The 26,312-nt window shown below is 44.9% G+C and overlaps 1 protein-coding gene across 3 annotated transcripts in view; it reads right to left on the reverse strand.

Annotated features, from left to right (window-relative positions):
* The window catches only part of CRIM1 (cysteine rich transmembrane BMP regulator 1), a 205,907-nt gene extending 180,296 nt beyond the window's left edge, over positions 1 to 25,611 (reverse strand). For 2 of the 3 annotated variants that reach the window (XM_060026831.1, XM_060026832.1), the window contains exon 1: positions 25,092 to 25,506. In XM_060026831.1, coding sequence (XP_059882814.1) covers positions 25,092 to 25,422 — 331 coding nt within the window. In that variant the 5' untranslated portion in view covers positions 25,423 to 25,506. Of the gene's footprint in view, positions 1 to 25,091 lie in introns of all 3 variants that reach the window. The other variant, XM_060026833.1, reaches the window with a different exon arrangement.
* Positions 25,612 to 26,312: the final 701 nt, after the last annotated feature.

Raw genomic sequence — 26,312 nt, forward strand, 5'->3', positions numbered from 1 at the left:
ATCAGCCTCCTGGATGTCCATCCCATCCCAGAGATCTAGGGGCCACATTATCATGGGACTTGAAAACTCAGGCCCCACCTGGACCTAAGCGGGTGGGGGGCGCTGGGAGGCATGGTGCCCAGTGTTGAGTCCCTCAAACACAGAAGTTCCACTCCACTGCTGTCAGAAGCTGTGCAGGAATGAAGACCTGGAAGCCCAAAGCAACACTGTGTGAACAGATGAAATACGCCGACTTCAGTCTGGGCTTGGGACCTCCTAACTCCCTCCCAAGACGGTCAAGATGACTTCCTCTCCTGGAGGACGGGGGAGCAGGGCTAGCATCTGACCTACTTGGGACAGGAGTCAGCCTGCTGGATCAGCTACCTGATTGATGGGAACAGAATTTGGGAGGGAAGGAAAAAAACATACGGTGCTGAGGAGACTGGGGAGGGGAAATAACAAAAGAGGAACCCACTTAGGGCTGCCATTCACATGATAGACAAAGCATAAATAGCATTCGTTAGCCAGGTTCTGCCTCTATAACATGCTCTGTGGACAAAAACACTCCCACATGGTCAAAATCCACCAACTGTATTTCAACCAAATGTCTATCTTTCCCCTTTTTCGAAACCAACCATCGTTTTTAATAAATCCCTATGAGTAAAGTCTGACGGCAAAGACTAAGTCTGGCAGATAAGATGATAAAAAACGATCCTGCGAAAGGTATCCTGATGTAGAGTCATCTCATTCTAAGCTATCGCTTTTAGTGGGGGGAAAATAACAACCCCCCCCCCAGAATCCCTGATCAATTATCACTTCCTTCCTGTCAAGCCAAGATTCAACACAGAACACTCCCTTTATTCACTAAGACCCAAACACTAGTGAGAGAATATGCATTCTGTGTGGTGAATCATCTGGAACTAACCAGAATTTGGACTTCTTCTCCCCCACGTAGACACTACCGTACATAAGAAAATGGTTCAGAGTTCTGCTCAGTACAATCTGTACGTCACCACCACGTGCTGCTCTCCCTGTACTGTTGGGGCTGCTCCACTGCCAGGGCTGGTGCTCGCACACGAGCTCAGTGCGGAGCTGCAGCAGCAGTGCTCAGACAGTCCAGAAAAGTGTGCCCCAGGAAAGTGCGTCCTTTCACGAAGATCAGGTTTTATGAATGGCGGCTTCAATGTGGGTGAAACAGACAGAGACAGCGGGATGGCAATCATACACACCTGTTTTTTTTTGTTTTGTTTTGTTTTGGTTTTTTTTGCGGTACGCGGGCATTTCACTGTTGTGACCTCTCCCATTGCGGAGCACAAGCTCCGGATGCGCAGGCTCAGCGGCCATGGCTCACGGGCCCAGCCGCTCCGCGGCATGTGGGATCCTCCCAGACCGGGGCACGAACCCGCGTCCCCTATATCGGCAGGCGGACTATCAACCACTGCGCCACCAGGGAAGCCCCACACCATAGTTCATAAAACTATGAATCCTGATGACCCAACTGTGAAATAATCTTGCCACACAAGAAACATACTGCAGGCATTTACATTGAAATAAATTTACTGTTTTTTTTAAGTTGGATACCGGGGAGGGTTTAACAGTTGAAAAAAAAATTCTGGAATACACTGAGACATTAAAAAAAAGGGAGAGGCTTCCCTGGTGGCGCAGTGGTTGGGAGTCCACCTGCCGATGCAGGGGACACGGGTTCATGCCCCAGTCCGGGAAGATCCCACATGCCGCGGAGCGGCTGGGCCCGTGAGCCGTGGCCGCTGAGCCTGCGCGTCCGGAGCCTGTGCTCCGCAACGGGAGAGGTCACAACAGTGAGAGGCCCGCGTACAGCCAAGAAAAAAAAGCGGGGGGTGGGGGGGGGACCGTTATTAAAAATGACAACAGACAACAGAAATGACATTTAAAAAGTCTGTTTAAAGCTCTTCCAATTTCTCCATAAGGAAAAAGGACTGTTGGAATCTTTTTGCATAAATCGTTTTTTGAATCAATAAATATTTTTAGAATGAAAAGATGCACTTACAAACCACTGACAAAGAACTTCAGGATCATGTTCTTGTCACCTTTATGGATATGACCGGTTTTTGAAACCATCTTTTCCAAATTGTAATCTCCAGGTCCTGGGTCAAAAACTGTTGTCCTGTGATCACCGTCCCTACTAGCACAAGGATATATATTCTTTAGTCCCCGCCACAGGACACACTATCAGCATGAACTTTGAAAACCAACTTTTTTAACTTAAAAAACAAGAACTCACCTCTTTCTGTCAGAGCTGTGATCTTCATCCTGAGGACAGCCCAGACACCTCATCAAAGACGAGTGGCAGTGACCTTTCCCCCACCATCTCATCGAGACCATTTGGGAACCATTTGTTCCTCTCATAGTACATGATGAGCAGGAACTCTGAGAGCAGCCCTCAATTCAATACCCCAACAATAAGGCAGAAACACTCATATTAGGTGGCAACAGCCTAGGGGGAAAATCATAAACAAAATCTCCTTAAAAGCACCTTCCAGGCATCAGTGTGATGTAAGGTACAGAAAAATGTCCCATGATTTACTTATTAACTGAAAACATTATTTACTGAACAACTGCCACTTGCATGGCTCCGTGCTAGGTGCTGAGTGGGCTACATAGAGGTAAGAACCTAATCAATGAAAGAGCACCTTGCTACCCATCTCCACCTTAAAAGCAAACATAAGTTAGAATGTAGAGTGAACCCATAAAGGAAGAGCAGAGCCTTGTTTTAATACGCTGGAGTTTGAAATCTTCCAATGACAATGCTTTCTGGAAATAAATCACCTGATTAAGCTACTTTACCCTTTCAAAATTACCTTGCGAGTCAGTAAACATGAATCAAACTTCAACGTACTGAGCGTGTTAGGTCTGATGAACATATCATAGGTATATGGTTACTGAAAATGAATTTGGAACATTCTACTACTCTATCCCCAACCAGAGGATCAATGTCTCCATGCCTACAATGCTTTGTTGCAACCAAACATTACTACTTTTATTTTATGGTAAGAGATGAGGAAATCATTCTTCCTCTTTCTGAATGCTAAAACTATTCAATAAAATATTTAATGAGCACCTATTATGTATAAACCACCGCGTTTAATGCCGATGATACAATGACAACTAACATTCAGTATGTGCTTACTATATATGTCACTCTTCAAGTGCTTTACACAAATGAGTCTACTTAGTTGTTCCTCATAACAACCCTATGGATTCCTCGTAACAATCCTATTTTACCGATGGAAACTGTGCACAGAGGTCAAGTAGCTTGGCCAGGGTAACACATCAGGCAAGCCCCTAGGCGGGACTATGAACTGACTTCAAAGCCAGAACTCCCTCTAGTATACAATACTGCCTCTCATTAATAAAACATGGTTTCTCCTTAAGGAACTTATTATCTAAATTTCTCCTGAGGAAGTTATTTCCTCCGGGCACTGTTTAAGACTGCATCCCTAAAGCTCCCTGACAAATGCAATGCTAGCCCTTCAGGCGGGTAAAATGCCCCAAGTCTAGGGTGATTCACAGTCTGGAGAGCAAGCAACAGGGCCAAGGAGGCGGGGCCAGAACAGGGAGCGAGGCCAGTGCCACCAGAGAAGGCAGGCAAGTTGCCCCAGGATGAGGAGGGCTGTGGTCGGGCTGGCTGGGCAGCGTCCCCAAGTTCCTGACAGCAGAGAGCACCTGTGTGCAAGGCTGGGGGTGGATCCAGGGCAGCAGCTGGATGTGAGCCTTCCTGAACCCACATGGGTGGATGAAAGGGAAAAGGATTCAGAACGTGCACGGAGGGAATCAGTGACCAATCCACAAAGAGACAAAAGACTCAGGAAGAGCTCAGGGGCTCTGGAGCTACCGCCCTTGCTCTCTCTGGGTGATATATACACAGAGACATACACACAGAGCCATAAAGCCTCACATCCCACCACTCCTGCCCCAAATGCTATATGTGTCTAGTATTTACACAACCGTCTTTTCCCAAGATGCTTAATGTTCTTACTTTAAAAAAAAAAAAAAATCAAGTCACATGGCAGGTCAGGAAGTTAGTTATTTCACTACAAGTACAGAAAGAAAGGGAACAGAGTGGCTATGACTGGTGCATTGGGGGAGACTTTCGAGACACCCACCCAACGAGATCCAGACACTGAGCTTCGCCCCTTGGAAGCACCAACTCTGAGAGGTAAAAGCGTGAAGCAGTTATAAACAGACCTATCCATAAACAAATATATCCAGTGTTTACCCCTGACGAGAACACCTGAGTCTACAACCTCCCTCAAAGTCTATTTATGACTTCTCCCACAGTCTCACATGGCAATAGCCAGAAATAAACCCAGGGCTCTCAAACCCAAACCTGTCCTCCTCCCACACATCCAAGCTGGCCAAGCTCCAGGGCTCTGTGAGCAAAGAAACGCAGCCCAGCTCACGCACTGCTGGAACATTCCTCTGAACACAGAAGCTTACTCTCTACCATATGACGACAAGGAGCACACACGTCAATTTCATTATCCACTGATTTAAATTTGTAATCATACAGTTAGAAAGCTTCTGAAAACACAAGCAGTTTTGGCTGATAATAATGATCAACTGATTAATGATTAACTGTTTAGCCCTGGAGGCAATCTATTGATTCACACCTTCAAATAAAGTTCTATAAATTGGTTAGGACAGGAGCTACCTGGCCCCCTCCCCTGTCCCAAACCTCTCCCCCAAGAGTAGTCAGCCTTCCCACACCTCTTTATATTCATCCTGGAGACACGATTTCAGCACACATATTCTGGTGGTCGCAGCAGACATCAAGTATTTGCTTATTATTGTTGAATGTAAATATCTATTAAACTTCGTGCTCTAGTTTTTAAAAAAATTTTACACACTTGTTGACTTTAGTTAATGTTATTGTCCCATGATACAACTAGAATTCCACAAATATCCAAGGTTAAACTATTAAATTTGATGTGATTTCACCTTCAAATTACTTTTTCAGTACAAAGTGTACTCTTTTATTTTAAATCAATATGACCATACAAAAAGTATTTGTTAAATTCTAGTTGTGCACATGCATTGCTTTGCTATATGTTGTGGCTTAAAGAAGACTGAACAGGTACTCTCCCCAACTAACAAGCAGTCAGGTAAATGTCCAGTGCTTTCTGGATTGAAATATGTTGACTGGTATATATCAAGCATGATTTACAAATTTTCAAAAATTTGTAATTCAGAAACTGTAATTTAATATTAAAGAAGTAATCCAATTTTTGTCTTCCTTTTGATGATCTAAGAAGCACTTAAAATTTATATAAAATATATCTGAAGCCTGGTGATTTGATTCTGCATACTGCTTGCACAACTGAAAATTTGTATTTTTAAATTTAAAAAATTACAGAAATGAATCTGAAATATGACAGGTGTTACCTGTACCTTTCGAATGTGAAACCAGTATCTGAGTTGCAAAAACTATTTATTAATATTATATCATCAGTAATAATACAAGGAAAAAAAAGTCTGTTTCCCTGATAGAATTTCAACAAACTTAATTGAGAAAATGATCCAAGTTTTTTGAAGTGTTTTATGTGTGCCTTGCTGGATAACTTCTAGTACCTCTGGTAGAAGTGGACAACTATTTCAAATCCTCAGATAAAATCGTCAGTAACAAGAGCCTATGTCACATGCAGGCAAAGCACAAAGGCTGCAAATTCATCTTGGAGTAAATATCTAGTCCCTACTTAGGGCATAGTTAATTATATCCATTTTTCACACTAAATAAACATTTGTAATCCAATAATGCACTGCCAAAAAAGCAACAGAATTAAAATGTCTCTACCCAGTGGGCTGGTTATTTGCACAAAACCAAGTCATTACTAAACGTTACAGAGCTTCAGTGTCCTCAGAGGCAGCACAGTCCTGGTGGCAGCAAGGATCTAAGACAGAAAAATGAAGGGCCACGGTCCTCATGCCACAAGCCTGAGACAACAAAGGACCGGACGCACAGGGAGCAAGTGGTCAGATCCTTAGTAAGGGGACAGGAGGCAATCGTGGTCATCTGCTTGGAGAGCCTAGGCACTCATGAAAACAAATTAAGACTACAAAGAATTTTCCGTTAAATTCACCTTGAATGACTATTTTTTTTTCCTTCTTGCCTTTTATATAGTCCTGAAAAAAAGGGGGAAAAGGAAGTGAAGAAGAAAGCTGTAGTCAGTGTATCTGATTAATCTGCTGTCACTGTAATAATAGGGTCTATACAGCAACATAGGAAGACATACTTGCTATAATTTTAAGTAGAAACAAGCAAAACATAAGATGTGTGATAAACAGACATAGAGAACAAATGTATGGATACCAAGGGAGAAAGGGGCAGGGTGGAGGAACTGGGAGACTGGGATTGATACATATACATTATTGATACTATGTATAAAATAGACGACTGATGGGAACATGCTGTATAGCACAGGGAACTCCACCTAGTACACTGTGGTGTCCTAAATGGGAGGAAAGTCTGTATGGGAGGGGATATCTGTATGTGTACAGCTGATTCACTTTGTTGTGCAATAGAAACTAACACAACATTGTAAAGCAACCATACTCCAATAAAAATTTTAAAAAAGATGTGTGATTAAAAAATTATGTCTATAGAAGAATACCAGACTGGGTTTTAAGTGGAAAGAAGCAAGATATAAGATGTGTGATAAAATATATATAGAGAGAGAGGAATATACCCTAGACAGGGTATACATATAAAACCACACAACTAGTTCTTCTATTTGGAATAGAGCATTTTGGGTCACTGTTTCTCTTCTCTGTTTCCCAACTGTCTAGTAAAGTTATGTTGCCTTTATAATACTTTTCTTAAAAAGAAAGCAAAGGACCTGATATTTGGTCCCAACACACATAGCTTAGTTATGGGAAATAAGATGTTCAAGAAATAAAACTACAGAGAGGAAATTTAGGTAACACCTCTGAGTGATCATTAAAGGGATTTGGGTCTCTTTTTACAAGACAAGACCTTTTCCCACATGTAACTAAGCTCCAAGAATCTCTGAGTATGAAAAGTTCTAGGGAATTTCTGCATCAGTCCTTTTGATGGTCTAACCTTTCTTGACACATGGCAAGGGCAGGCCACCAGCTACCATAAACCTGATGAGGACCTTATTAACTGCAGAAGACACAGGAGCGAGATGCCCACAGCTTTATGTAAGTTGCTAAGGAGTCAATCTACAAATATTTATTTATATAAATTACTTAATAATGGCCACACACAGAATTTCTTTTTTCTGTTGGAATTAACAGAACCTAACAGCTCCAATTAGAAGAAAATGCTATCATCACAGGAGAATGGACATAGAGACTATCAGAACACGAACACTGACCCCATGAGGATTTTTTTTTACATGTTTGCACGTTGCATATGTGAATGTATATGCACATATAATTTGCAATGTGTGCACAGCTGTCCACTGCAATGACAGTTTTCTACTGTAACAAAAGACAGGAAGAGTCTGTTTCCATTAACACTAAATTACACTCACGCCAGCAGCCTGCCCACTGAATGCCGCCAGTCCACTGGCTCCCCTGCAAGGCTTCCCTAGGTCATGGATGACTTAGTCTCTACCCCTCAAAGAGCCCCATCTGCTTGCTTCGTCTAGCACAAATGTGACCTTTTCTCCCCAAGTGCTGTCTCTGGGTCCAGCTATAGGCATGACAGCCGGTGAGAGTCTGGTTCAAGAAACTGATTTCTCTCCAACAGCTCTGTGAGGTTCTTTTCAGGACTCGGAGCTACACAGCTATCTATACAGCTGAAAATGGTACTTGCTGGTTGCACTTCACACCCTCTTCTCTGGTTCTTGCCTTCCAGGAAGTCTACTTTTCAGTTACAAGGACTGTTTACCCTGGCTTATGACCAGAGGGGCACTCCCCTCCTTCAAGTGTGTTTCCTAGTCCTCTGCCTCCATTCATTTATTTTAATAAAGACTGAGGGTAAATGTGTCATTCTAGCATCAAGAACAGCCCTGGGTCCTTCACCCACCACCTCAAATGAACTCAGGAGCCACAGATTTTGAGAGGCACACATCTCCGATCTGAGCAGCAACCACCGTTAGATCAAATACTCCCCCTGCTGATAATGTGGAAGAGAAGACAACACTCAAGGAGAACAGACTTGCCCCCAGGGTCTGGGAGCGACTTCTAAACTTTCAACAGTAATGAAGCCATAAGAAAGTTAAAAAGAATATTTTTAAAGAGTTAGAGGAAAATCAAGTAGACCCTCAAAAAATTACCTTGCTTCGAATCTTCGCTTTTCACTGCCAGCTAAGCATTCTAACTTCACTTAGCAATCAGTTCCAGCTTGCCCTCCTCCCTGTTCCACCACTGTATAACAACCAGTGGTGAAGAACAAAAGGCTCTAAAGTGAGTTACTGGAAAGCCACCAATTCATGACACCCGCATTCTGAACAATTACCATCAGGCTGTGAGATGAAAATCTTAAAAGGCAGGAAAGTTGAAGGGACACGCCACAGCAGAGACATCAAAATTAAACCTGCCCTCAGAGAATGGAGCTCTCTGGGCACATTCACTAAAGTGATAAAAGGGTTTGGGGGCCCGAGCTTATACCCAAGATAATTCTGTATATATGTTGTCTAGGACCCTGTATACTTTATCTCGGCCAAACCTCTCTTCTCTCCCAGTTGAAAAGCTTAGTGCCAAATGTATCACCCAAAGGTTATAATTTGCTGTTGTATCCTTAAGTGTCTCCTGTTGCACTGTCTGAATTTACAAACCACTTTCAGACCTTTAGAAAAGTAAACAAACAAACAATGAGTTCATGGCTAGCGCTGAAGGAAAAAACAACTCCACACTGCTCAATAACAAGTTGGGACTCCAGCCATTAGTCATCAAGAATTCCTCAGTCCCTGAAGTCATAGGGTTTGGAGTAAATCCAAATGGGATTCTGCTTTTTTAAATTCCTTATATTGCATTCCTACGGACTTCCTGTGCAAACCACTGTGAGGCATTTTTATTATTCACAGTCACACACTTCCACCCTCATGTTGTTGGCTTAGGAGTTCCTTCCTCAAAGAAGCTGTACAGTTAAATTCCTGAGGACATGTGCAGATCACCTGGGGCAGTAAACAGGCTGTGTCATGCACTGGCACAGCTCACAGACTAAGTGTTCAATACATGTTTGTTAAATTAAACTCCCTCCTCATTCGTCAACATCCACGTCTTAGACGCAATCCTGGATTCGCTGAGAAATTGGAAGTCTGTTTTATCATCATCAATTATTCGTATGGTCACCTGAACTGTGTCTATAAAGTAATTCATAATTGTTTATCAGTTGTTTACAAGCAGCTGATCACCATAGCATCTCAACTGCTCCACGCACAAGATCCCTGGCGGTAAGAAGGTTATAAGCAGCCACCCATGAGGAAAATTCTTACAAGCGGATGAAGGTTTGGTGAATGAAAGACGACACCTTTATGACAAACTGGCAAGAAGAAAAGTCCCCACAAATAAAAATTACTTTAAAGTATTTGCCAAAATAAATACAGCTGAAACTAACCCCTCGTAGCAAACTTAAAAAAATAAATTCTAAGAATGATTTGGGGGAAGAGGGGAAGGAGAGGACATGGGACAGTTTCAAGCTGCCTTCCGCCAATAATATGACTTCCCCCTGGGAGTCTCTTTACAGGTAAGTGTCATCTATTTCAGTTTCCACAATACAGACCAAATAGTTCAGATAGAAAAGTTTCTACAGAATATCTTGGATGACCTTGAGTCTAGATTTAGTCAACAAATGCTCATTGAGTTCTTCCTGTGTGCCAAGCGCTAGAATAACACACAATCCTGGCACTCAAGGGGATCAAAATGAGGCCGGGAGACAGAAATTGAACTCTAACAGTGTGAAAAGTGCTATAACAAGGGAAGGAGAAAGTGCTATTTACAGGCCCTGGGCAGGGGGGAAGGGCTGGGAGGATGGCATTATTTTTTCCTGGGCAGGGCAGGAAGGCTTCACAAAAGAAGCAGCATGAAATGGTAGAGGCTGAGGATAAGAACACATTTTGAAGGATGTTCAGATAACTCTGGGGAATCCGAAAGCCGAAACCACATCAATTTTCCAGTGGCTGCTTTGCCTCCACACCTTTGGCGGCAATATATATTAGGAAGTATGTGTCAAACATACCTCCTAATTTCCTGAGTTCTCAAAGGGTCCCTGTCCAAGATAAACTTGAAATAAACTATAGCCAGGTACTGAATTTAGGAGTCTAATTTTCCTTTACCTGTGGGCTTTTAGTAATCACATGCAAATTACTAAGGCTCTACGGGAAGTTAAATGCTAATTATACTGATTATTTTTTTTAAAAAAGTAAAGTTGGCATCATTATGCATATGACAAGAAAAAAAGAGCTCACTGTTCCTTCTTTCCTGGTACTCATCCTTCACGGTTTCTCTCTTGGTAGCTCTTGATACTTTCTACTCTTCCATTCTCTCAAGAAATAGTATCACCCGGGCATTTCTGACGCAAAGGTACATGCTCACACAGTCACACACAGTTTAAAAAATATAATACATGGACTATTGTCAGCGCCAAATGCAGCTGTAATTATATATTTCTTTTGGACGTGTTTTATGTTATTAAAGCATGTAAATACTTTATCTCCCTCAAGTTTTCCAGAACTCTATTGGCAGAGAGTCTTTTTCCTTTCTCTTTCCAAAGCATCGAATACAATTTCCTGAAGAGATAGTCAAACTTGGTTTCTGAGGGCTCACCTTTTCCCAGCGTAGCCTTTGGAAATATAATTTCATCTCCTTCCAACGAAACACACCTCTGGCTTCCTTTATCTCCCTTTTTTTTCCCCCTACAGAGGTGTTCCATTTCTTACCCTAAATTTCTGCTTTTCCTTCCTGCACCTAAACTTGCTGTGTAAGGCCAGAAACTATGTTTAGTGATAATCTACTATAAATCACCCCACATTGCCTTAAGGATAATAAAACTTTTGTCCCAATCACCGAGAAATGAAGTCAGTCATTTTCCTGAGCTCCACTTGTCCACAGATAGCTATCCCAATTAACCAGGCCGTTTAAAAGCCAAAGCATTTTAATTAAAATTGTTTTTTTAATGTCATAAAACAATGCACCATCTTTATTTATTAAGAAGTCATTTTCAGTTTGCTGATCTACAAAGTAGATAATACACTTAATTTGCCTGAAGCATGGAAGCTCTTCTCAGCATATCCATAATACAGTGTAAAGTATTCTTTGTGTTGTGCCCTTAGCAACTGAACACACACACACGTGCACACATACTACATCCAAAGGCATACAGGAGTTATCACAACTTCCTGTCTCTCAAAGTCACGCCTGTAACTGGACCAGGGGCCAGTTGCTGATGCTGCGGGTGTATTTTACCATCCTGGGCACACCTTTTTAAGCCAGCAGGTCTACCACAACTTTGTAAAGAGCCTTGTTTTATAAAGTTTTATCACTTTCTGATCCACAGCATCATATTCCACAGTGTCAAATGAGTTTTATGTACTAGCAAACATTGCTCCCCCTCCAAACATTGCTACAGACTCCTCTGCCAGTCTGTTAGCACAGACACCATCATTGGAAGGGTCCTCACCAAGGAAGTGACACTTGGTACCAACTTCTCTTAATAGTTGGATTATGTACAGAGAGCTGCATGCAGCCATGCTGGGGAGGGTGTGGAGGCATATGGGAAGATGCTGGAACGCATGCCTTTCCAATGGCTTTCAGGGCACGTGAGAGCCAGCCGCACTGGGTCGTGGCAGGGATTCACCAGGAAAGGAGGAGGGCCAAACCACGGCACAAAGACCGAGGCATGGGAGATACAAAATGGACCTTCTAGAACACTCTCACGGCAGCAAATGCACACTGAACGCTCCGGCTGCTTCCCAGAGAGAAGTGATGGGCCCCAGGCATTCAGAGTTCTCTTCCTGTCCCCACAATTTAAAAGTTCTTAAGCTAATATGCACCAACCAAGCAGGAAGAAAACCAAGAAAGACCTATTGTTACAGCAAAGAAGAGTAAAGCAGAAGCTCTTTAGGCAAAAGCTCCCATTAGTAAATGAATACCCTGCACCCCTCAATGGCTATTTCAGACGCCACCACCACTAGCTAGCTATCTAGAAATCTACCCTGGGAGAGGAGACGACCTGGAACAGGATTTAAGTTTTAATATTATCTTTTTTCTTTTTTTTCTTTTTTTTTTTATTTGCGGTACGCGGGCCTCTCACCGTTGTGGCCTCTCCCGTTGCGGAGCACAGGCTCCGGACGCGCAGGCTCAGCGGCCATGGCTCACGGGCCTAGCGGAGCGGCATGTGGGATCTTCCCGGACTGGGGCACGAACCCATGTCCCCTGCATCGGCAGGCGGACTCTCAACCACTGCGCCACCAAGGAAGCCCATATCATCTTTAAAAAAGAAAAAAGAAGGAAAGACAGAGCAAGCCATAGTACTCCACTAGAAGTATTTTCCATTTAACAATATAAAATGTCTACCCAGTTATTTTAATAAACTTACAGATTAGAGCAAAAATAATCTTTGGGAGCAAAAAGCAAAATGTCATAGAAAACTAAAAATTAAATAAGTTCACTGCTAGGGATTGGTGGCTTAGGTAATTGAAATTGAGAGTCATGGAAGAGATCTACATAATAATTAGCTGCTGAGTTTTCTCCTGTCACATACTCCCAAATGGAGTGTTTAGTGTTCAGCAGACTTATTAACGAATAAATGCCCGACTGGAATTAACTAGCACCTCATTCTGGAAGGCTGCTCTTGGCAAAAATGGAATATCCACAAGGCAGAGCAAGCTGATTGCTGGTGCACACTGCGGGCTGGGCTGACCATCGCATTCTTTAGAATCATACGTATTACATCAACTTTCAGAACCACAGGTCCACACCACCTAACAGCACAACGCCCTGCCACTGGACAACATGCATAGGAAGGGTGAAGTTTCTAGACCCCAAGAGACAACCTTCCAAGCTTCATGGTTGGCCTGAACCTGAAACATCTTTATTGAAGATCTGCCATCCTGCACACACGCAGAGAGCTTTCTGGTCCCGTGGCTCAGGGATACAGAGGGAAGGGAGCTGTGGTAGCAGCAGGTCCCTCTGCAGAGCCTCATCTGTTTCATCCTCCCAACATAAGGCACCCAAGTGTCCATGTGGCCAGGGCCCCTCCTTTCATGCACGATCACTGCTATGTTTCTTTAAATTCAGCTGCTCCTTAAGGAAACTCCCTGGCAAGTGAAAACAGCAGCAAAGGTAAAAGAATGCTGAGAATTTGGCTGCTGCCTGCAGTATTAGGAAGAACAGCAATTACTCAACTCTCTCTTAGTGTCAGAGGCAGAAATAAGCATGTGAATTTGGGCAAGTTTTGGCCTGTCTTTGCTCAAGCTTCTCCCTTTGTAGTATCTGTCACCTCCCTCCCTCAGTCATAATAACTAATGAAGTAAATGAGAAAATGGAGAAAGAGTGAAGGCAGAAGGTCAGCAAAGACATGGAAGAGAGGCATAAACTCTACCTTGAATCCAGACTAGGCCACAGTTAATAAGGCTTAAAGATCGCTGGCATTCGAAAGATGTTACTAACTTCCCGATAACCATGTTTTGCTGTCTCCATTGCCTCACAATAAACATAACTGCGGGAGAACTCTGGATCTTTTCCTCCAAGCCCTTCCGTCTAGGGCACTTGGCAAAGAGTCATGTAGACACTACCACTTTTTTCTTCTCTGGCTTGCAAACACAAGGTAATATTTGACTCCTGCCCAGCACTTCTAGGTCATAAAAACATTGATCTTATGACTAGAAGGGCCTTACGATATCATCTGGTTCAGTTCCCCTGCCTTTAGGTAGGTAACTATTTAATTCTCTTTTGACAAATTAAGGCAAAGTCAGGTCAAGGGAAGCTGAGGAGGTTTTATTTCAGTAACCGGGCTATTAGGGGATGAAGGAAGATCCGGAAGCCACGGCTATTTTTTTCTCCTTAATCATACTACTCTCATGTACATGAATTTTGCAAAGTTTACTTTTCTGAGCAGCCCTAAATCCTTCCTGCAACAAGTGAGGATCTATATAAATCCATTCATTCTTTTGATGAAAATATGGAAATTTATTTGGTCTTTCATTTTAAGGTTGTAGACATGGTGATAAATTTTCCTAAAATTTGTCTGAAACCTAAGAACTCAGTATTTCTGGACAACACACAGCATACCCAATCTTTCTCAAAGCATTTAAAAATCCTTCAAAGACTTTGGCTTTCAGAGATAAAACTGTCTAAAATCTACCCCCTTTTCCTCCCTCAGAATGTAAATGCCCTTGCCTTTAAAAAGGCAAAGCTCCCTACTCTGGAAAGTGAGGGAAGGTTTTCAAGATCTGCATTTGACAAGATTATGGAAAGCCCTGCCTCTGCACAATTATAAACACACACTCTGAGGGGACCAAGCCCACACATCCTGTATGCACGAGTCCTCACACCTCATGGGTCTGAAGTAGTCCAACTAATTCTTAATACTGAAAGTCCAGTTCAGGCCACACTTTCTCAAGACAGTTTTACCTTATTTTGGCAGGTCTTTTGGAGTCTTAAAAAAAGAGGCATCACAAGTCTCCAATATTGAGATGCCTTTTGTTTTATCACAGTTGTGAACTGTTTTGCTTGTGGCTTTTGGATAAGATAATAAGTTACCTCTTGTAGACCGGGACTTTGCAGGCTCAGGTTTCATTGTGCCCTGCCAGAAATTCCTTTCTGTTTTGAATCTGAGATGTTTGTTTATGGTTTTTTGTTTTGAAATGCTAAACAAGATAGGCACAGTTTCTAGTTACAGCCTATACTTTTTTTTTTTCTTTTTTTTTTTTAAACCTTGCTATAGCCAGAGTGGCTGATTGCTAAGGACTTCGCTTAAATTTCCAAAGAGCAGACTCTTCAGATTCTCTTCTGAGGAACTTGAAATGTAAAACGACAACACCTTAAAATACAATGAACACTTAATTTTCTTTCTTAAGTGTTCATAAAACAAGTGTTCCCAGGATATTTCAAAACGAAGGTGTTCTTTTTGGATGTGACAAACATACTTACACAAAACTCTGAAATTTGGAAGTTTATCTCATCTTGTAGGTTACATGTTTGAATATCAACACTCTTGATGAAGCACTACAATGAAAGGTACTAGAGAGTTTCTGTTTAAAAAAAAATTCAATTTCTACTGTGTGATAATAAGGTCTGGTTTTCAAGAAGAATATAAAGAGTTTTAAACTACTGATTCCAAGGACTATACCATCATTATGTTTCTTTCTCCTTATTCCATAACAGCCAATATAAAGCATTTGCCTTATGAGTTCTCAGCCCATATTTACTGGATGAACATGATACTTAGTACCAGGTATGAAGGAAAAGTCACAGTTCTGTCTTCCTGAAGTGGGACCACACCTATACTAGGAACCAAAGAGACAAGAACGTCAGGTGTTTTCATTCTAGGCGTTCTTTTCTAGCCTTCCACTGCAGCACAGGCTCTCCAGAGAAACCACAATGCAAATCACAGTAAAGCTGCAGTATTAGTCCACATGAAAGATGGATGGGACACACTGGATCAAAAAAAGCAACGCAGATGCACTCTAGGCTGCGCACCATCTCCTGCTCATTCCCATGCCTGCCCTGGTCTCTGAGCTGGCAGGCTGGCTGCTGCTTCCTTCTGGAACCTCAGGATCCCAACTTGCCTTGCCTTGGCGATGTTCCGTGGGGTCTCTGATGACTCCAGCCACGTCTGGAAACCCACACAAAACTTCTAACAATAAAATGAAATTTAACGCACTTTCATGAAACCATATGCCATCCATATTAAGATAGGTCACCTTTAAAAGAATATTTATTTGAAATAGCTCTCCGGAAGTAAGGATTCAAACTGCAAAATAGAGCAGATGTCCACTTTCTCCTGAAGGACTAAAGGGACTGAGAATTACAGTCATACTGGATCAAACCAATGACGGTTTTTTTGGCCCAGAGACCCTGGACTCACGCCCCTCATTCTTAATGTTTCACAGTCCCTTCCTCTCTGACAAACACCAGAGACCATAGTTCTTGGAGTCCCCTGTCGAAGAGATTTAGTTAAGTGTGGTTAATGCACAAAGAAGATTTTTGTTAAACTTATACAGAGAGAAAGTTAACAAAGAAAAAAATGAGAAAGGACAAAAAATAGAATGGAAATTAGAATATTAACTACCTTTTAAAAAATCTATTTGGTACCAGGTACTATACTGGCCATTACATATATTTTTGTGTGTATATACATGTATATACACAGATATACAACACACATACATGTAATCATATGTATATTTAATATAGGTAATAATTCTCTCCAACCCTAACTGTAATTACTTGATAAAAGCTATTAATATTCCATTTTCACAGATGAGGAAACTGAAGCCCAAAACAATTAAGCAAACTGGTTGTTCACAGCTGAACACAGTTAATTTAAACATAGGTTTGTGTGGGGACTTCCCTGGTGGTCCAGTGGTTAAAAATCCATCTTCCAATGCAAGGGATGCGATTCGATCCCTGGTCGGGGAACTAATATCCCACATGCCGCGGGGCAACTAAGCCTGCGTGTCACAACTACTGAGCTTGTGCACTCTGGAGCCCACGCGCCACAACTAGAGAAAAGTCCACGTGCTGCAACGAAGAGCCCGCAGGCTGCAACGAAAGATCCTGCGTGCTGCAACAAAGAGCCCACGTGCCACAACTAAGACCCAGCGCAGCCAAATAAATAAATAAATATTTTAAAACAACAACAACAACACAGGTTTGTCCGGCCCCAAGGCCTATTTTCTTTTTCCTACAACATCCTGCACAGATGAGTGAGAAGGAGGGAAGAACAGAGACCTCCAGGCCTGGCTTGCTGCTGCTCCCCCCTAAATCCTTCCTGGTAGTCACTGCCGGAGTCAGGGCCCCTCTTGGTTGCCCCCAAGATGCTCAGCACTTCCTATCTCAGGGCTTACCAGCTGTAAGGAACTGTCTTGGGCTACAATGGATTGTCCCAGTTGTCACTATCTACCTTCAGACCACAGCCTCTGTGAAAGCAGGGCCCCTACCCTATTTATTTTGGTTGAAACTAATTATTAGACTAGCAGGTAACATTATCAGTTCTTATTACACGCCCTACTGCTGCTACATGCTTTACAGGCACTAGCCGTTTGCTACTTCAAGTGTGGTCCTGGGATCAGCAGCACTAGCATCACATGGGAGTTTATTAGAAATGCAGCATCTCAGGCCCCATCTGGACCTACTGCATCAGAACCTGTATGTTTAATGAGATCCCCCAGGTGATTTGTGTGCACACTAACATTTCAAAAGCACAGTTTTGTCTCATTTAATCCTCAGAGAAAACATAGGTGGTACCTATTACTATTAACAGCTGGGAAACTCAGGCTTAGAGAAGATAGGTGCTATCACTAGAGTTCAGCACAAAGACCAGAGCCAAGGCAGCTGCTCAGTAAATATTCATGGAAGAGGATGGCAGGGAAACAGGTAGGGCTAGAAAGAGAACAGAGGAATGGCCTGGTTAAACTCCTGACCTCTGGTTTTGCCTAGCTTGTACCTACTACCAGGACAGGTCAGCTGCAGCAATACAGGCTGTTTCCTTAGCTCCAGCCAGGCCAAATCCTGTGCTGACCAGCAGTATGGACACTTCAGGAGCTAGGAACAAAATCTTCTTCCAGAATAAAATGTGAAGGAAAATGCACATTGCTGATACGTTTGAGTTTAGGCGCTCCTCCTTCCCCAAATGAAATATTAGTCCACAGATAAATGGTTAAATTTACAATTCTTACAACTTAATGCAAAAAATTTCAGATTCCTCCCTCTTTATTTTTACCCGAAATACACAAATTTTGTAGAAATTATTTAGACCAGGTGTAACAAATGGGCATCAGGAGGAAAGGTAGCAAATAGCTTCGGAGGCCTTTAAATAAGTTTTTTAACTCAATGCATTTACGGTGTTGGGGTAGGAGGAGACCTGAACTCAGTAATAATTCGCTTTCTAAGAGCCCAGACTCCTCGCGATCAATTACGGAGGTAGATGAGGATTAAACTGAACAAGACAATGAGCCCATATCAGGTTATTTTACTTATTCTGGTTAGTAGCTTTGCTGTTTACCACGTGCTAGTCATTCTTCTAAGTGCTTCATAGGGATTCCTTCACCGAGTCCTTATAGCAACCCTATTATTAACCCCGCTAAACAGATGAGAAAACTTAGATGCATGGAAGCAGAGCGCAGATTTGACCCCAGAAGCTAAGTTTCTAACAACTACATTCTTGGATCGAGGTATAAGTATTTCTCACAGAGAATTAACTGGGGTTGGGAGAGGGAGATAAGGAATTGAACCCTGTTCACTTAGCAACTGCAGAAGAAAAAGGAATCTCTTTTGATTTTTTTTCATGTGGGCCCAAAGTGAACACTTACCAGCATTTACCTCAAGGGCATTCTTAACTTTAAGTATATTCAACCATCCCTCTGTCCTGTCCGCAAGACCGACGAGGTCTTGTCCAAACACAGGGGTTTTCCATGATTTGATTAGGCTAACTGGCCAGGACAAGTAGCAGAGAGTGGGTGAAATCAGGAGATGCTGATAAACGGACACCTCTCAGTTCACTGCCCACGCTCATCTGCCTAGTGGAACAAGCTAGAACAAAGAGAAAATCACTCCCAAAAGGAAACTTGCCATTTTGAACCACAGCTGGTACAGCGTTAAGAATGCAGCCTCATTCTTAGATGTTGGGAAACACCTGATATGTATCGCAAAAGCTCTGAGAATGGGTAGGATCCCTTCCCCCACCAAAAGGGAGCTCTGACTCCGAATTTTGAACCTAGTTGGAATTTGAATTCTCCTTTTCAGCTTTGCCACCAGAGCCTGAAGATCATCTCAGATCCTGTGATTCCTAGGACAAATTTTACCCACATACCTCACCAACTAATCATATACAGACCTGAGAAATCAGTTCTACTTGGTTTCAACTTAAGTAGACTTTTGAAGGTCTTGCCTCATTCTTTATCTTGATTAAAAGAGTATCTGGGGGCTTCCCTGGTGGCGCAGTGGTTGAGAGTCCGCCTGCCGATACAGGGGACACGGGTTCGTGCCCCGGTCCGGGAAGATCCCACATGCCGCGGAGCGGCTGGGCCCGTGAGCCATGGCCTCTGAGCCTGCGCGTCCGGAGCCTGTGCTCCGCAACGGGAGAGGCCACGACAGTGAGAGGCCCGCGTACCGCAAAAAAAAAAAAAAAAAAAAAAAAAAAAGAGTATCTGGAGGGCTTCCGTGGTGGCGCAATGGTTAAGAATCCGCCTGCCAATGCATGGGACCCGGGTTCGAGCCCTGGTCCGGGAAGATCCCACATGCCGCAGAGCAACTAAGTCAGTGAGCCACAACTACTGAGCCCGTGTGCTGCAACTACCAAAGCCTGCATGCCTAGAGCCCATGCTCTGCAACGAGAGAAGTCACCGCAATAAGCCGCCTGCGCACCACAATGAAGAGTAGCCCCCACTCGCCGCAACTAGAGAGCCCACGCGCAGCAACGAAGACCCAAGGCAGCCAAAAATAAATACATAAAATAAATAAGTTTATTAAAAAAAAAAGTATCTGGAGTAGGGCACAGGTCTGAGAGGTCCCCAGGCTTCCCAGCACCCCACCCCGACCCCAGCAGAAGGCCTTGCACAGAGTAGATCAATGAATGAGTGAGTGATTTCTATGCAGAGAGAAGTGAAAGCTTTAAAAATTCAGATGTGGAGAATTCGACCTCTGAGAAGGAAGGCTTTCAATTTGTTATTCATGCATGCTTGGCTAGTCCACTGTTTCTTCCTCAAATAATTAATTGAGCTTTACTGGGGGTTGTCTCCAAAGCCCTCATACTGCCTGCGCCTTGCGGAACACAGTGTTACAGGAACCCTGCTTCACCAAATATATTTACCTTCCAGTCATCTACCATCTCCTACCCAGTGGTATTTACACACTAAAGCGGCACTGCCATCTCTCATGTTAGTGCCATAGCCTGAAAGACGTTAAACACACCCACATTTTTCAGGAATTTCACAATTAATGTCTGGAATGTGTTTTGGATTATTCTTCAAAGGATGACATAGTTGCCCTAAGATGAATTCAATATTTTTCCCTTCTCCCATTTGTCATTCTTTAGTCTTCCCACTCCATTACCTTTTTAGGGTCATCTGTTTTATCTATTTCCCCCCAACTTCAAAATTCTTGTCCCTTGCCTCCCCAAAATGTTCCCTTGTTCATCCAGATCATTGCGTTTTAAGCAAGCCATACCAAACACAGAAACCTGCACCATATCACTAATACCTCCTACGACTGGCTGTAATGCCAGTTGTAATGTAAAGTCTAAGGATTATTCAGACAGTTTTCTTCAAAAATTATTAATAATAAATAATATTATTTATTACAATAAATCAACCTGTATGTTCACCACTGCACTGCCAACAGACTGCTTATAGATTTTCCCGGTCACTGGTAAATACGTGTTAATGGCAGCAAAATCTCCAGACTTGCTATTTTTGCCCTTCTGGTGCTATGCGATTCATCTGTCCTTTGCCAAGTGTTTTATGTGACTGGACTCCTCAACGACAGTGAGGGCTCTGTAAGCTCGACAGTCAAAGTGAAGGTCATGAAGTCCTGTCATTTGTATAAGTGCAGTGAATAGTCTCTCCATGTTTTGTCAATATTTACTTTGGGGAAGAACTAATTATTTCCTTGTTTACTTACACTGGTTCCTCTTCCCATGCCGTATTAACGTGATTTTATAGACCCTCTGCTTGCTTCTGTCCCTGGCATCTAAGAGCTCACTCTACCTAAAGACTTCTGAGATGGAAACTGGAACACCTTCCTCAAAAACAAGGAGCCCTGGTTTTTTAAATTTTTCTAACACCAGTATAGGAGGATTAAGTTTTCCCGTCCCCTCTTCTATTTAATTAGTAAAAATTAAAATCCACGGACTCTTAACTCTAAGTCCTACGTTACAGAGGGATGAGAGGAGATCTGTGGCCGGTGCACAACCCAATGGTTTGGTGCACTCCCTGGCCTCCTAGAGCCTGCTCTCTGGGCCTTGCTCACCTCAGATCCTCCACAAACCTTCTTCCAAGGAGCCATCATCTCCAGTGACTGAAAAGAAACCATAACCTTCTAACGCCAACGGTTTCAGAAAACAACATTACATTCTTTGCTCTAAGTACCCAGCCCACATCCTTGGTTCTACTCACTGCCCCATGAGAAGTGGGTGGGAAGAAAAGTTAAAATACCTGGGGGAAATCAAAGGAGGACTGTGTTTTGAAAGAGACAGTTCTTAGATGGCAGTACTGAAAACACGGAAAGTTCAGTTCCATAAATATGACGCCACTGAGTAAATAATCACTGGGAGAAAAAAAAAAAATGGTGCTTATCTGTGATAGCGATCACCTGGCTCTGATACAAAGTTCTCAGAGCAGAGCCACTCCACAGTGCCCACCAGGTTCCAAATCACTCTGTTCTCACAAACTGTCAAACTCAGGCCATTGCTGCCTTTTCATTACTCAGAGAAGGCTGGTCATGCTCTCCCAGCCCCACCCCACCCCTTACAGAAGCATACTGAACTATTCCACAGAGGAGGACAAATGGTCCTCACCCCTCATCTCCAAATATAATCCTCACTGGCCAATCAAAACATTCTTCCTAGAAAAATCCCACTTCAGTAGTTTTTCAAAACTCTGTCTTTGATCTCCCAAACAGATCTCCCACCCAGTCTTAGCCCTCAGGAGTTCAGAATCCAAACTTATTTGTCTGGCTTCTAGACGATTTACCTAGAGGCAGGCAGCCTAACCAAGGAGCAGGCCACTTAGGAAGTTGCAAAGGACAACAGGAAGACTCACCAAATCAGTGGAAATGGGAAAGGGATCTGTACCTTCCCAGGGGCCAGAAAGCACTTTATAGACAGAGCAGAGAAGAACGTAGGTATCTGGCTCCCTGATCAACTTTAAAAATGCATGTAGCCAAAAATAATTTTTTTAAGGAATAAGTAAGTCAGGATTTACTTAGTAATGATCTAAATGATGCTGAAAAGAAGTCCAAGTGTATGTGTCACATGATTCACCCTTCACATCATTTAACTTTCAGAAAATATTTTTTCTTCAGTGTTCTTTCTATGGGGACGACTGTTCTTCCATGTATTCAATGCACATTCACTGAGAGCCTACTATGGGCCAGTGTGCCTTAAAAACCTAAGGCAGGGAGCCACAATTTGGAAGGGGTTCATTTCTGCCCCAATTTACCTAACTCACTTTGTGGACTGCAGTTAAAAACATGAGTTTGTTGGGGGGTTTTTTCCCTCACAAAGCCAGTATGGGGAATGATACAAATAAAAATTACTGCAAGTTGGTAAATAGAGCAATGTAATTTGTATTTAAATTATATCATCGAAAGCAGGTAGATTAGTCACGGTAACATTTGTATACCATGCAATATGTTTTCTCAGTGTAGTCTATTAAGTAAGTTTTCAAAAGAGTTTTCATTAACAGATACAACCAGTAGGGGTCATTTTACTGCAAAAATTGCAGCAAAAGAGACTTCGACATGAATAAAATGTATCAATTCCTATTTCTGTTAGTTATGTGTTAATTTCTGAATAAAAATGGAAACTGAGGGAAACACTGGCCGCTGAGAAATTTCTTGCCAATTAACAGGAAAACAAAAGAGAAAGTCAGCACCTTCTAGATTATTACTGCCATGGAATGACTCCTCTAATTCTTAAAAAGAAGGAAGAAAAAGGCCACTGACTTATCCTGTTTTCCATAAATCTTGTAGTAAAGTGAAAATTCTTGGAATTTTAGACACCCTATTGAAATAGCTGTCTAAATCCAACCATTATATCATGCTAGGTAACACTGCCCTTCTTTGGGTTCATGGATTTAGAGTGCAACTTGACTGCTGCTTTTAGAGTTCTAAAAAACAAAATAAAATTTAAAAATGCCCTGAGCACACGATTTTGGTAGCTGAAAACAGTCTGGCTAGATGGAAAGTGTTGCTAGAGAACACTAAATGAGATATCATCACGGTAATAAATACTTCCAAGCATTTTCAAGGCTAATACCAAGTGCGTGGGGTGTTACCAGAAGAAACGAAGCTATGAGGGATCGCATCATTTCAGAGGAATGAAACACTCACCAACAAACTGCCAAAATAACTCTATACTATGATACCAGAATGTTGGTGCCAAAACACTTGATTACCGTGAATGTTCCCTGAGCTCCACATTTCCTTCACCAGGAATCTATCATGAAGAAACAAAACAAGGGTTAGTCTTTAGAACCTTCCCAAGTCCTTCTCAGAGCAGTTTCTACCACATTTAACCTTGTTTCAGGTTGCTTGTTCTTTTTAGATTTATGGGAGGCTGGCTTAAGTAAATTACACAGTCCAAGTGGCAGGGTTCAAAGATGCATCTTTTCCTCCAACTCGTTCAGAATTCCCAAAGTCAAACACATAAAATGGTATCAGAAGTTAATCTCCTGGCCGTTTTTCTTTTTGTGAGAAATAAAAACGTTATGGGACTTAACACCAGGTGAGAGGCTTTTGTACTTGAAGCAAACAAACTCTTCTAATCCAATGTCCTAAGGGTGCAGTGGTGCACTTCCCTCCAAGAGTTCCCTTCACTCATTACTGCCCACTAGCCTCCAAACCAGAAAGGCCTTCCTGACTTTCCAGAACTGTCCAAACTTTAAAAACTGAACTTATCAATGAATATGCGTGTGTGTAAAGAAAACCACAGAATGGAAGCCTTTTAACAGACCCATTTTATCCTTAAGGCTGCTACCTCCTTTCCCAGTATCTCAGCACAATAAACATACATACACACGTAAGGATGCTTCAGAATAAACCCCTCCCTGGTCTCCTGCGCAGGCTGAGTACTAAGGAAGGGACGGGGCAGAGGGCACCTGTCCCGCCTCCTCTCCGTTCCTCCAGAAGTAAGGCTGCTGCGCTCTGCTCATACACCTGGATGCCCCAGAACAGCATCTCGCCCCAACATCAGCCCAAGCAGGGATCCCACTTTTAACTGGTGCTGAGTCCTTTTAATTTGGTATTAGCCAAATAAAAAGAACTCACTGCGTCTCTCTAGACCCCAAACCTCACCAGGCACCCCGAGGCCGAGGCCGGCGGGCAGGGCTTAAGGCCGACACCCATCAACAGTGGTTCTCCCAAGGAGGGAGGCTCCACTAATCTAATCTTTCTCCTTCCGTCAGACACCATGGTGCACAATACTTAAGTGCAGCAACCAGCAGAACACAAAAAAGAAGGAACCGGCAACACGATTGGAAACACGCGGATATCTGATCTTAAAAAGCTGCCACTAATAGAAACAACTTCTCACTCCTAGGTGCCGGCCCCCCGCCCCCGCCCCTTCATTCAAGAAAGAAAGCCGTTGACCGTTTTCAATAGGCAAACAAATGAGTAACCACCGTATGTAACTTCCACTGGGCTGACATATTCCGGGTCTGAAATTGATTTATATGCGCAGGAGGAGGAAGGGGGTGAAGGAAAAGCGCAAGGAAAAAATAATAAGAGTCACACAGGGAGTGTGAGCTGGAGACACGTCTCCTCCGCCAGCAGAAAATGGACTTTCGCGGACGCGGTGCAGCACTCGGTTCCACACTGCGCTAGTGCGGGGAGGTCGGCAGGGGCTGGACTCCCCGAGGGGCTCGCGACAGCCTCCGCAGTGCCCCCTGCCCGCGGAACCCTCACCTCCGGGCGCACGGCCGGGCCACCCCACCCAGCCCCAGCCGAATGGGCCACACGTGTGCGCGTCTGTGCGCGGCCAGGGTCGATCCCCCACTCGCCGGCCCCCACCCACGAAATCCAACCTCGCCCGCGGCTGACCAAGCGTCAGGGGGAGCAGCGAGCGGGAACCAAGGGACGCGGGGCTCTCTCCCGGGGGTGGCGGGCGCCCCTCCTCCCGAGGAGCCCTCTCTCCTCGGGAAAGTCTCGGGCAAACTTTGCTCGGCGCAACCAGCGCCGAGGGGGCGGCGCGGGCCAGGTGGAAGGGGGCCAGCGGCTGGCGACCTTACCTTCGCAGACGCCCACTTCGTACTCGGTGATGGAGTCGCCATTGAGCGGGGGGCGGATGACACAGCGCAGCCCCCGGTCGCAGGCTCCGTGGAGCCCGTAGGCGCCGCCGCAGCTCTCGTTCCTCTGGCGGGCGCACATGTAGCAGCAGCCGCAGACGCCCTGCACGATGCTCCCGGGGCAGCTCCTGGGCTCTTCGCACTTGGACTCGTCGCAGGGCAGGCAGACCAGCGCCCGGGTGCCGGAGCGCGCCAGCAGCAGCAACAGCCCCAGCAGCGAGACCAGGAGGTGCCCGCAGCCGGCCAGCCCCCTGCCCCCCGCCACCAAGTACATCCTCCTGCGCCGCCGCCGCCTCCTCCTCGCAGCCGGGCCGGGAGCGGGGCGGGCGCCCTCCCCTGCGCGGGGCACACGCGCCGCCGCCGCCGCACCCGCAGCCCGCGGTCCTCGCCGCCCCCCTCGGGGCCCCCGGGGCGCGCCTCCCCTCGCGGGGCGAGGCCCCCGCCCCCCGTGCGGGCCGCGCCGACCCCGAGCCCACTAGCGTTGGCGCCAGCGGTGGCTTCCCCTCCTCCTCCTCCTCCCGGGAGGGAGGGGGAAAATAGAAAAAAAGTTTCCTCCCGGCAGCTCCGGTTCAACCCAAACTTCTGGCGGCGGCGGCGGCGGCGGCTGCGCTCGGCTCCAGCCCCGGCTGGCGGCGCCTCCTCCCTCTCCTCCTCCGCGTCGGTCGGCCCCGCGGCGGTGGCGGTGGCGGCGCAGCCTCCGGGCCGGTCCCCGCCTCCCGAGCTGCCGAGTGGGCGCGGTGGCGCAGCAGAAGGTCCGCGGCGTCCGCTCCGCGCGCCCGGCTCGCCTCACTCCTGCGCCGCTCCTCCGGGCGCTTGTTTATGGCTCGAGCCTCGGCCGCTCCGGCTGCGCCCTCCCCCATCCTACCTCATCCCCCAACCCGCGCCCCCCCCCCCCCACTCCGCGCCGCGCGCCGCTCATTGGCTGCCCCCCCACCCCGCCCGGTCCGGCCGGCCCCCTCCCCCCTCCTCTGCCCTCCCTCCCCGGCGGCCGGGCCCTTCCTCCCTCGCACGCCTCCTCCTCCAGGCCTCCCCCTCCTCCTTTTGCGCCTGCTGGAGCCCGGCGCACAGAGCCGGCCCTGCGGCCGAGTCTTCGCGCGCCTCTGCGGCTCGGGCATCGCCGGCGCGCTGCGGCTCCGGGCGCACCCGGCAAGCCGCGAGAGTCGC

This window comes from Delphinus delphis, chromosome 12, assembly GCF_949987515.2.
Source record: "Delphinus delphis chromosome 12, mDelDel1.2, whole genome shotgun sequence".
NCBI lineage: Eukaryota > Metazoa > Chordata > Mammalia > Artiodactyla > Delphinidae > Delphinus > Delphinus delphis.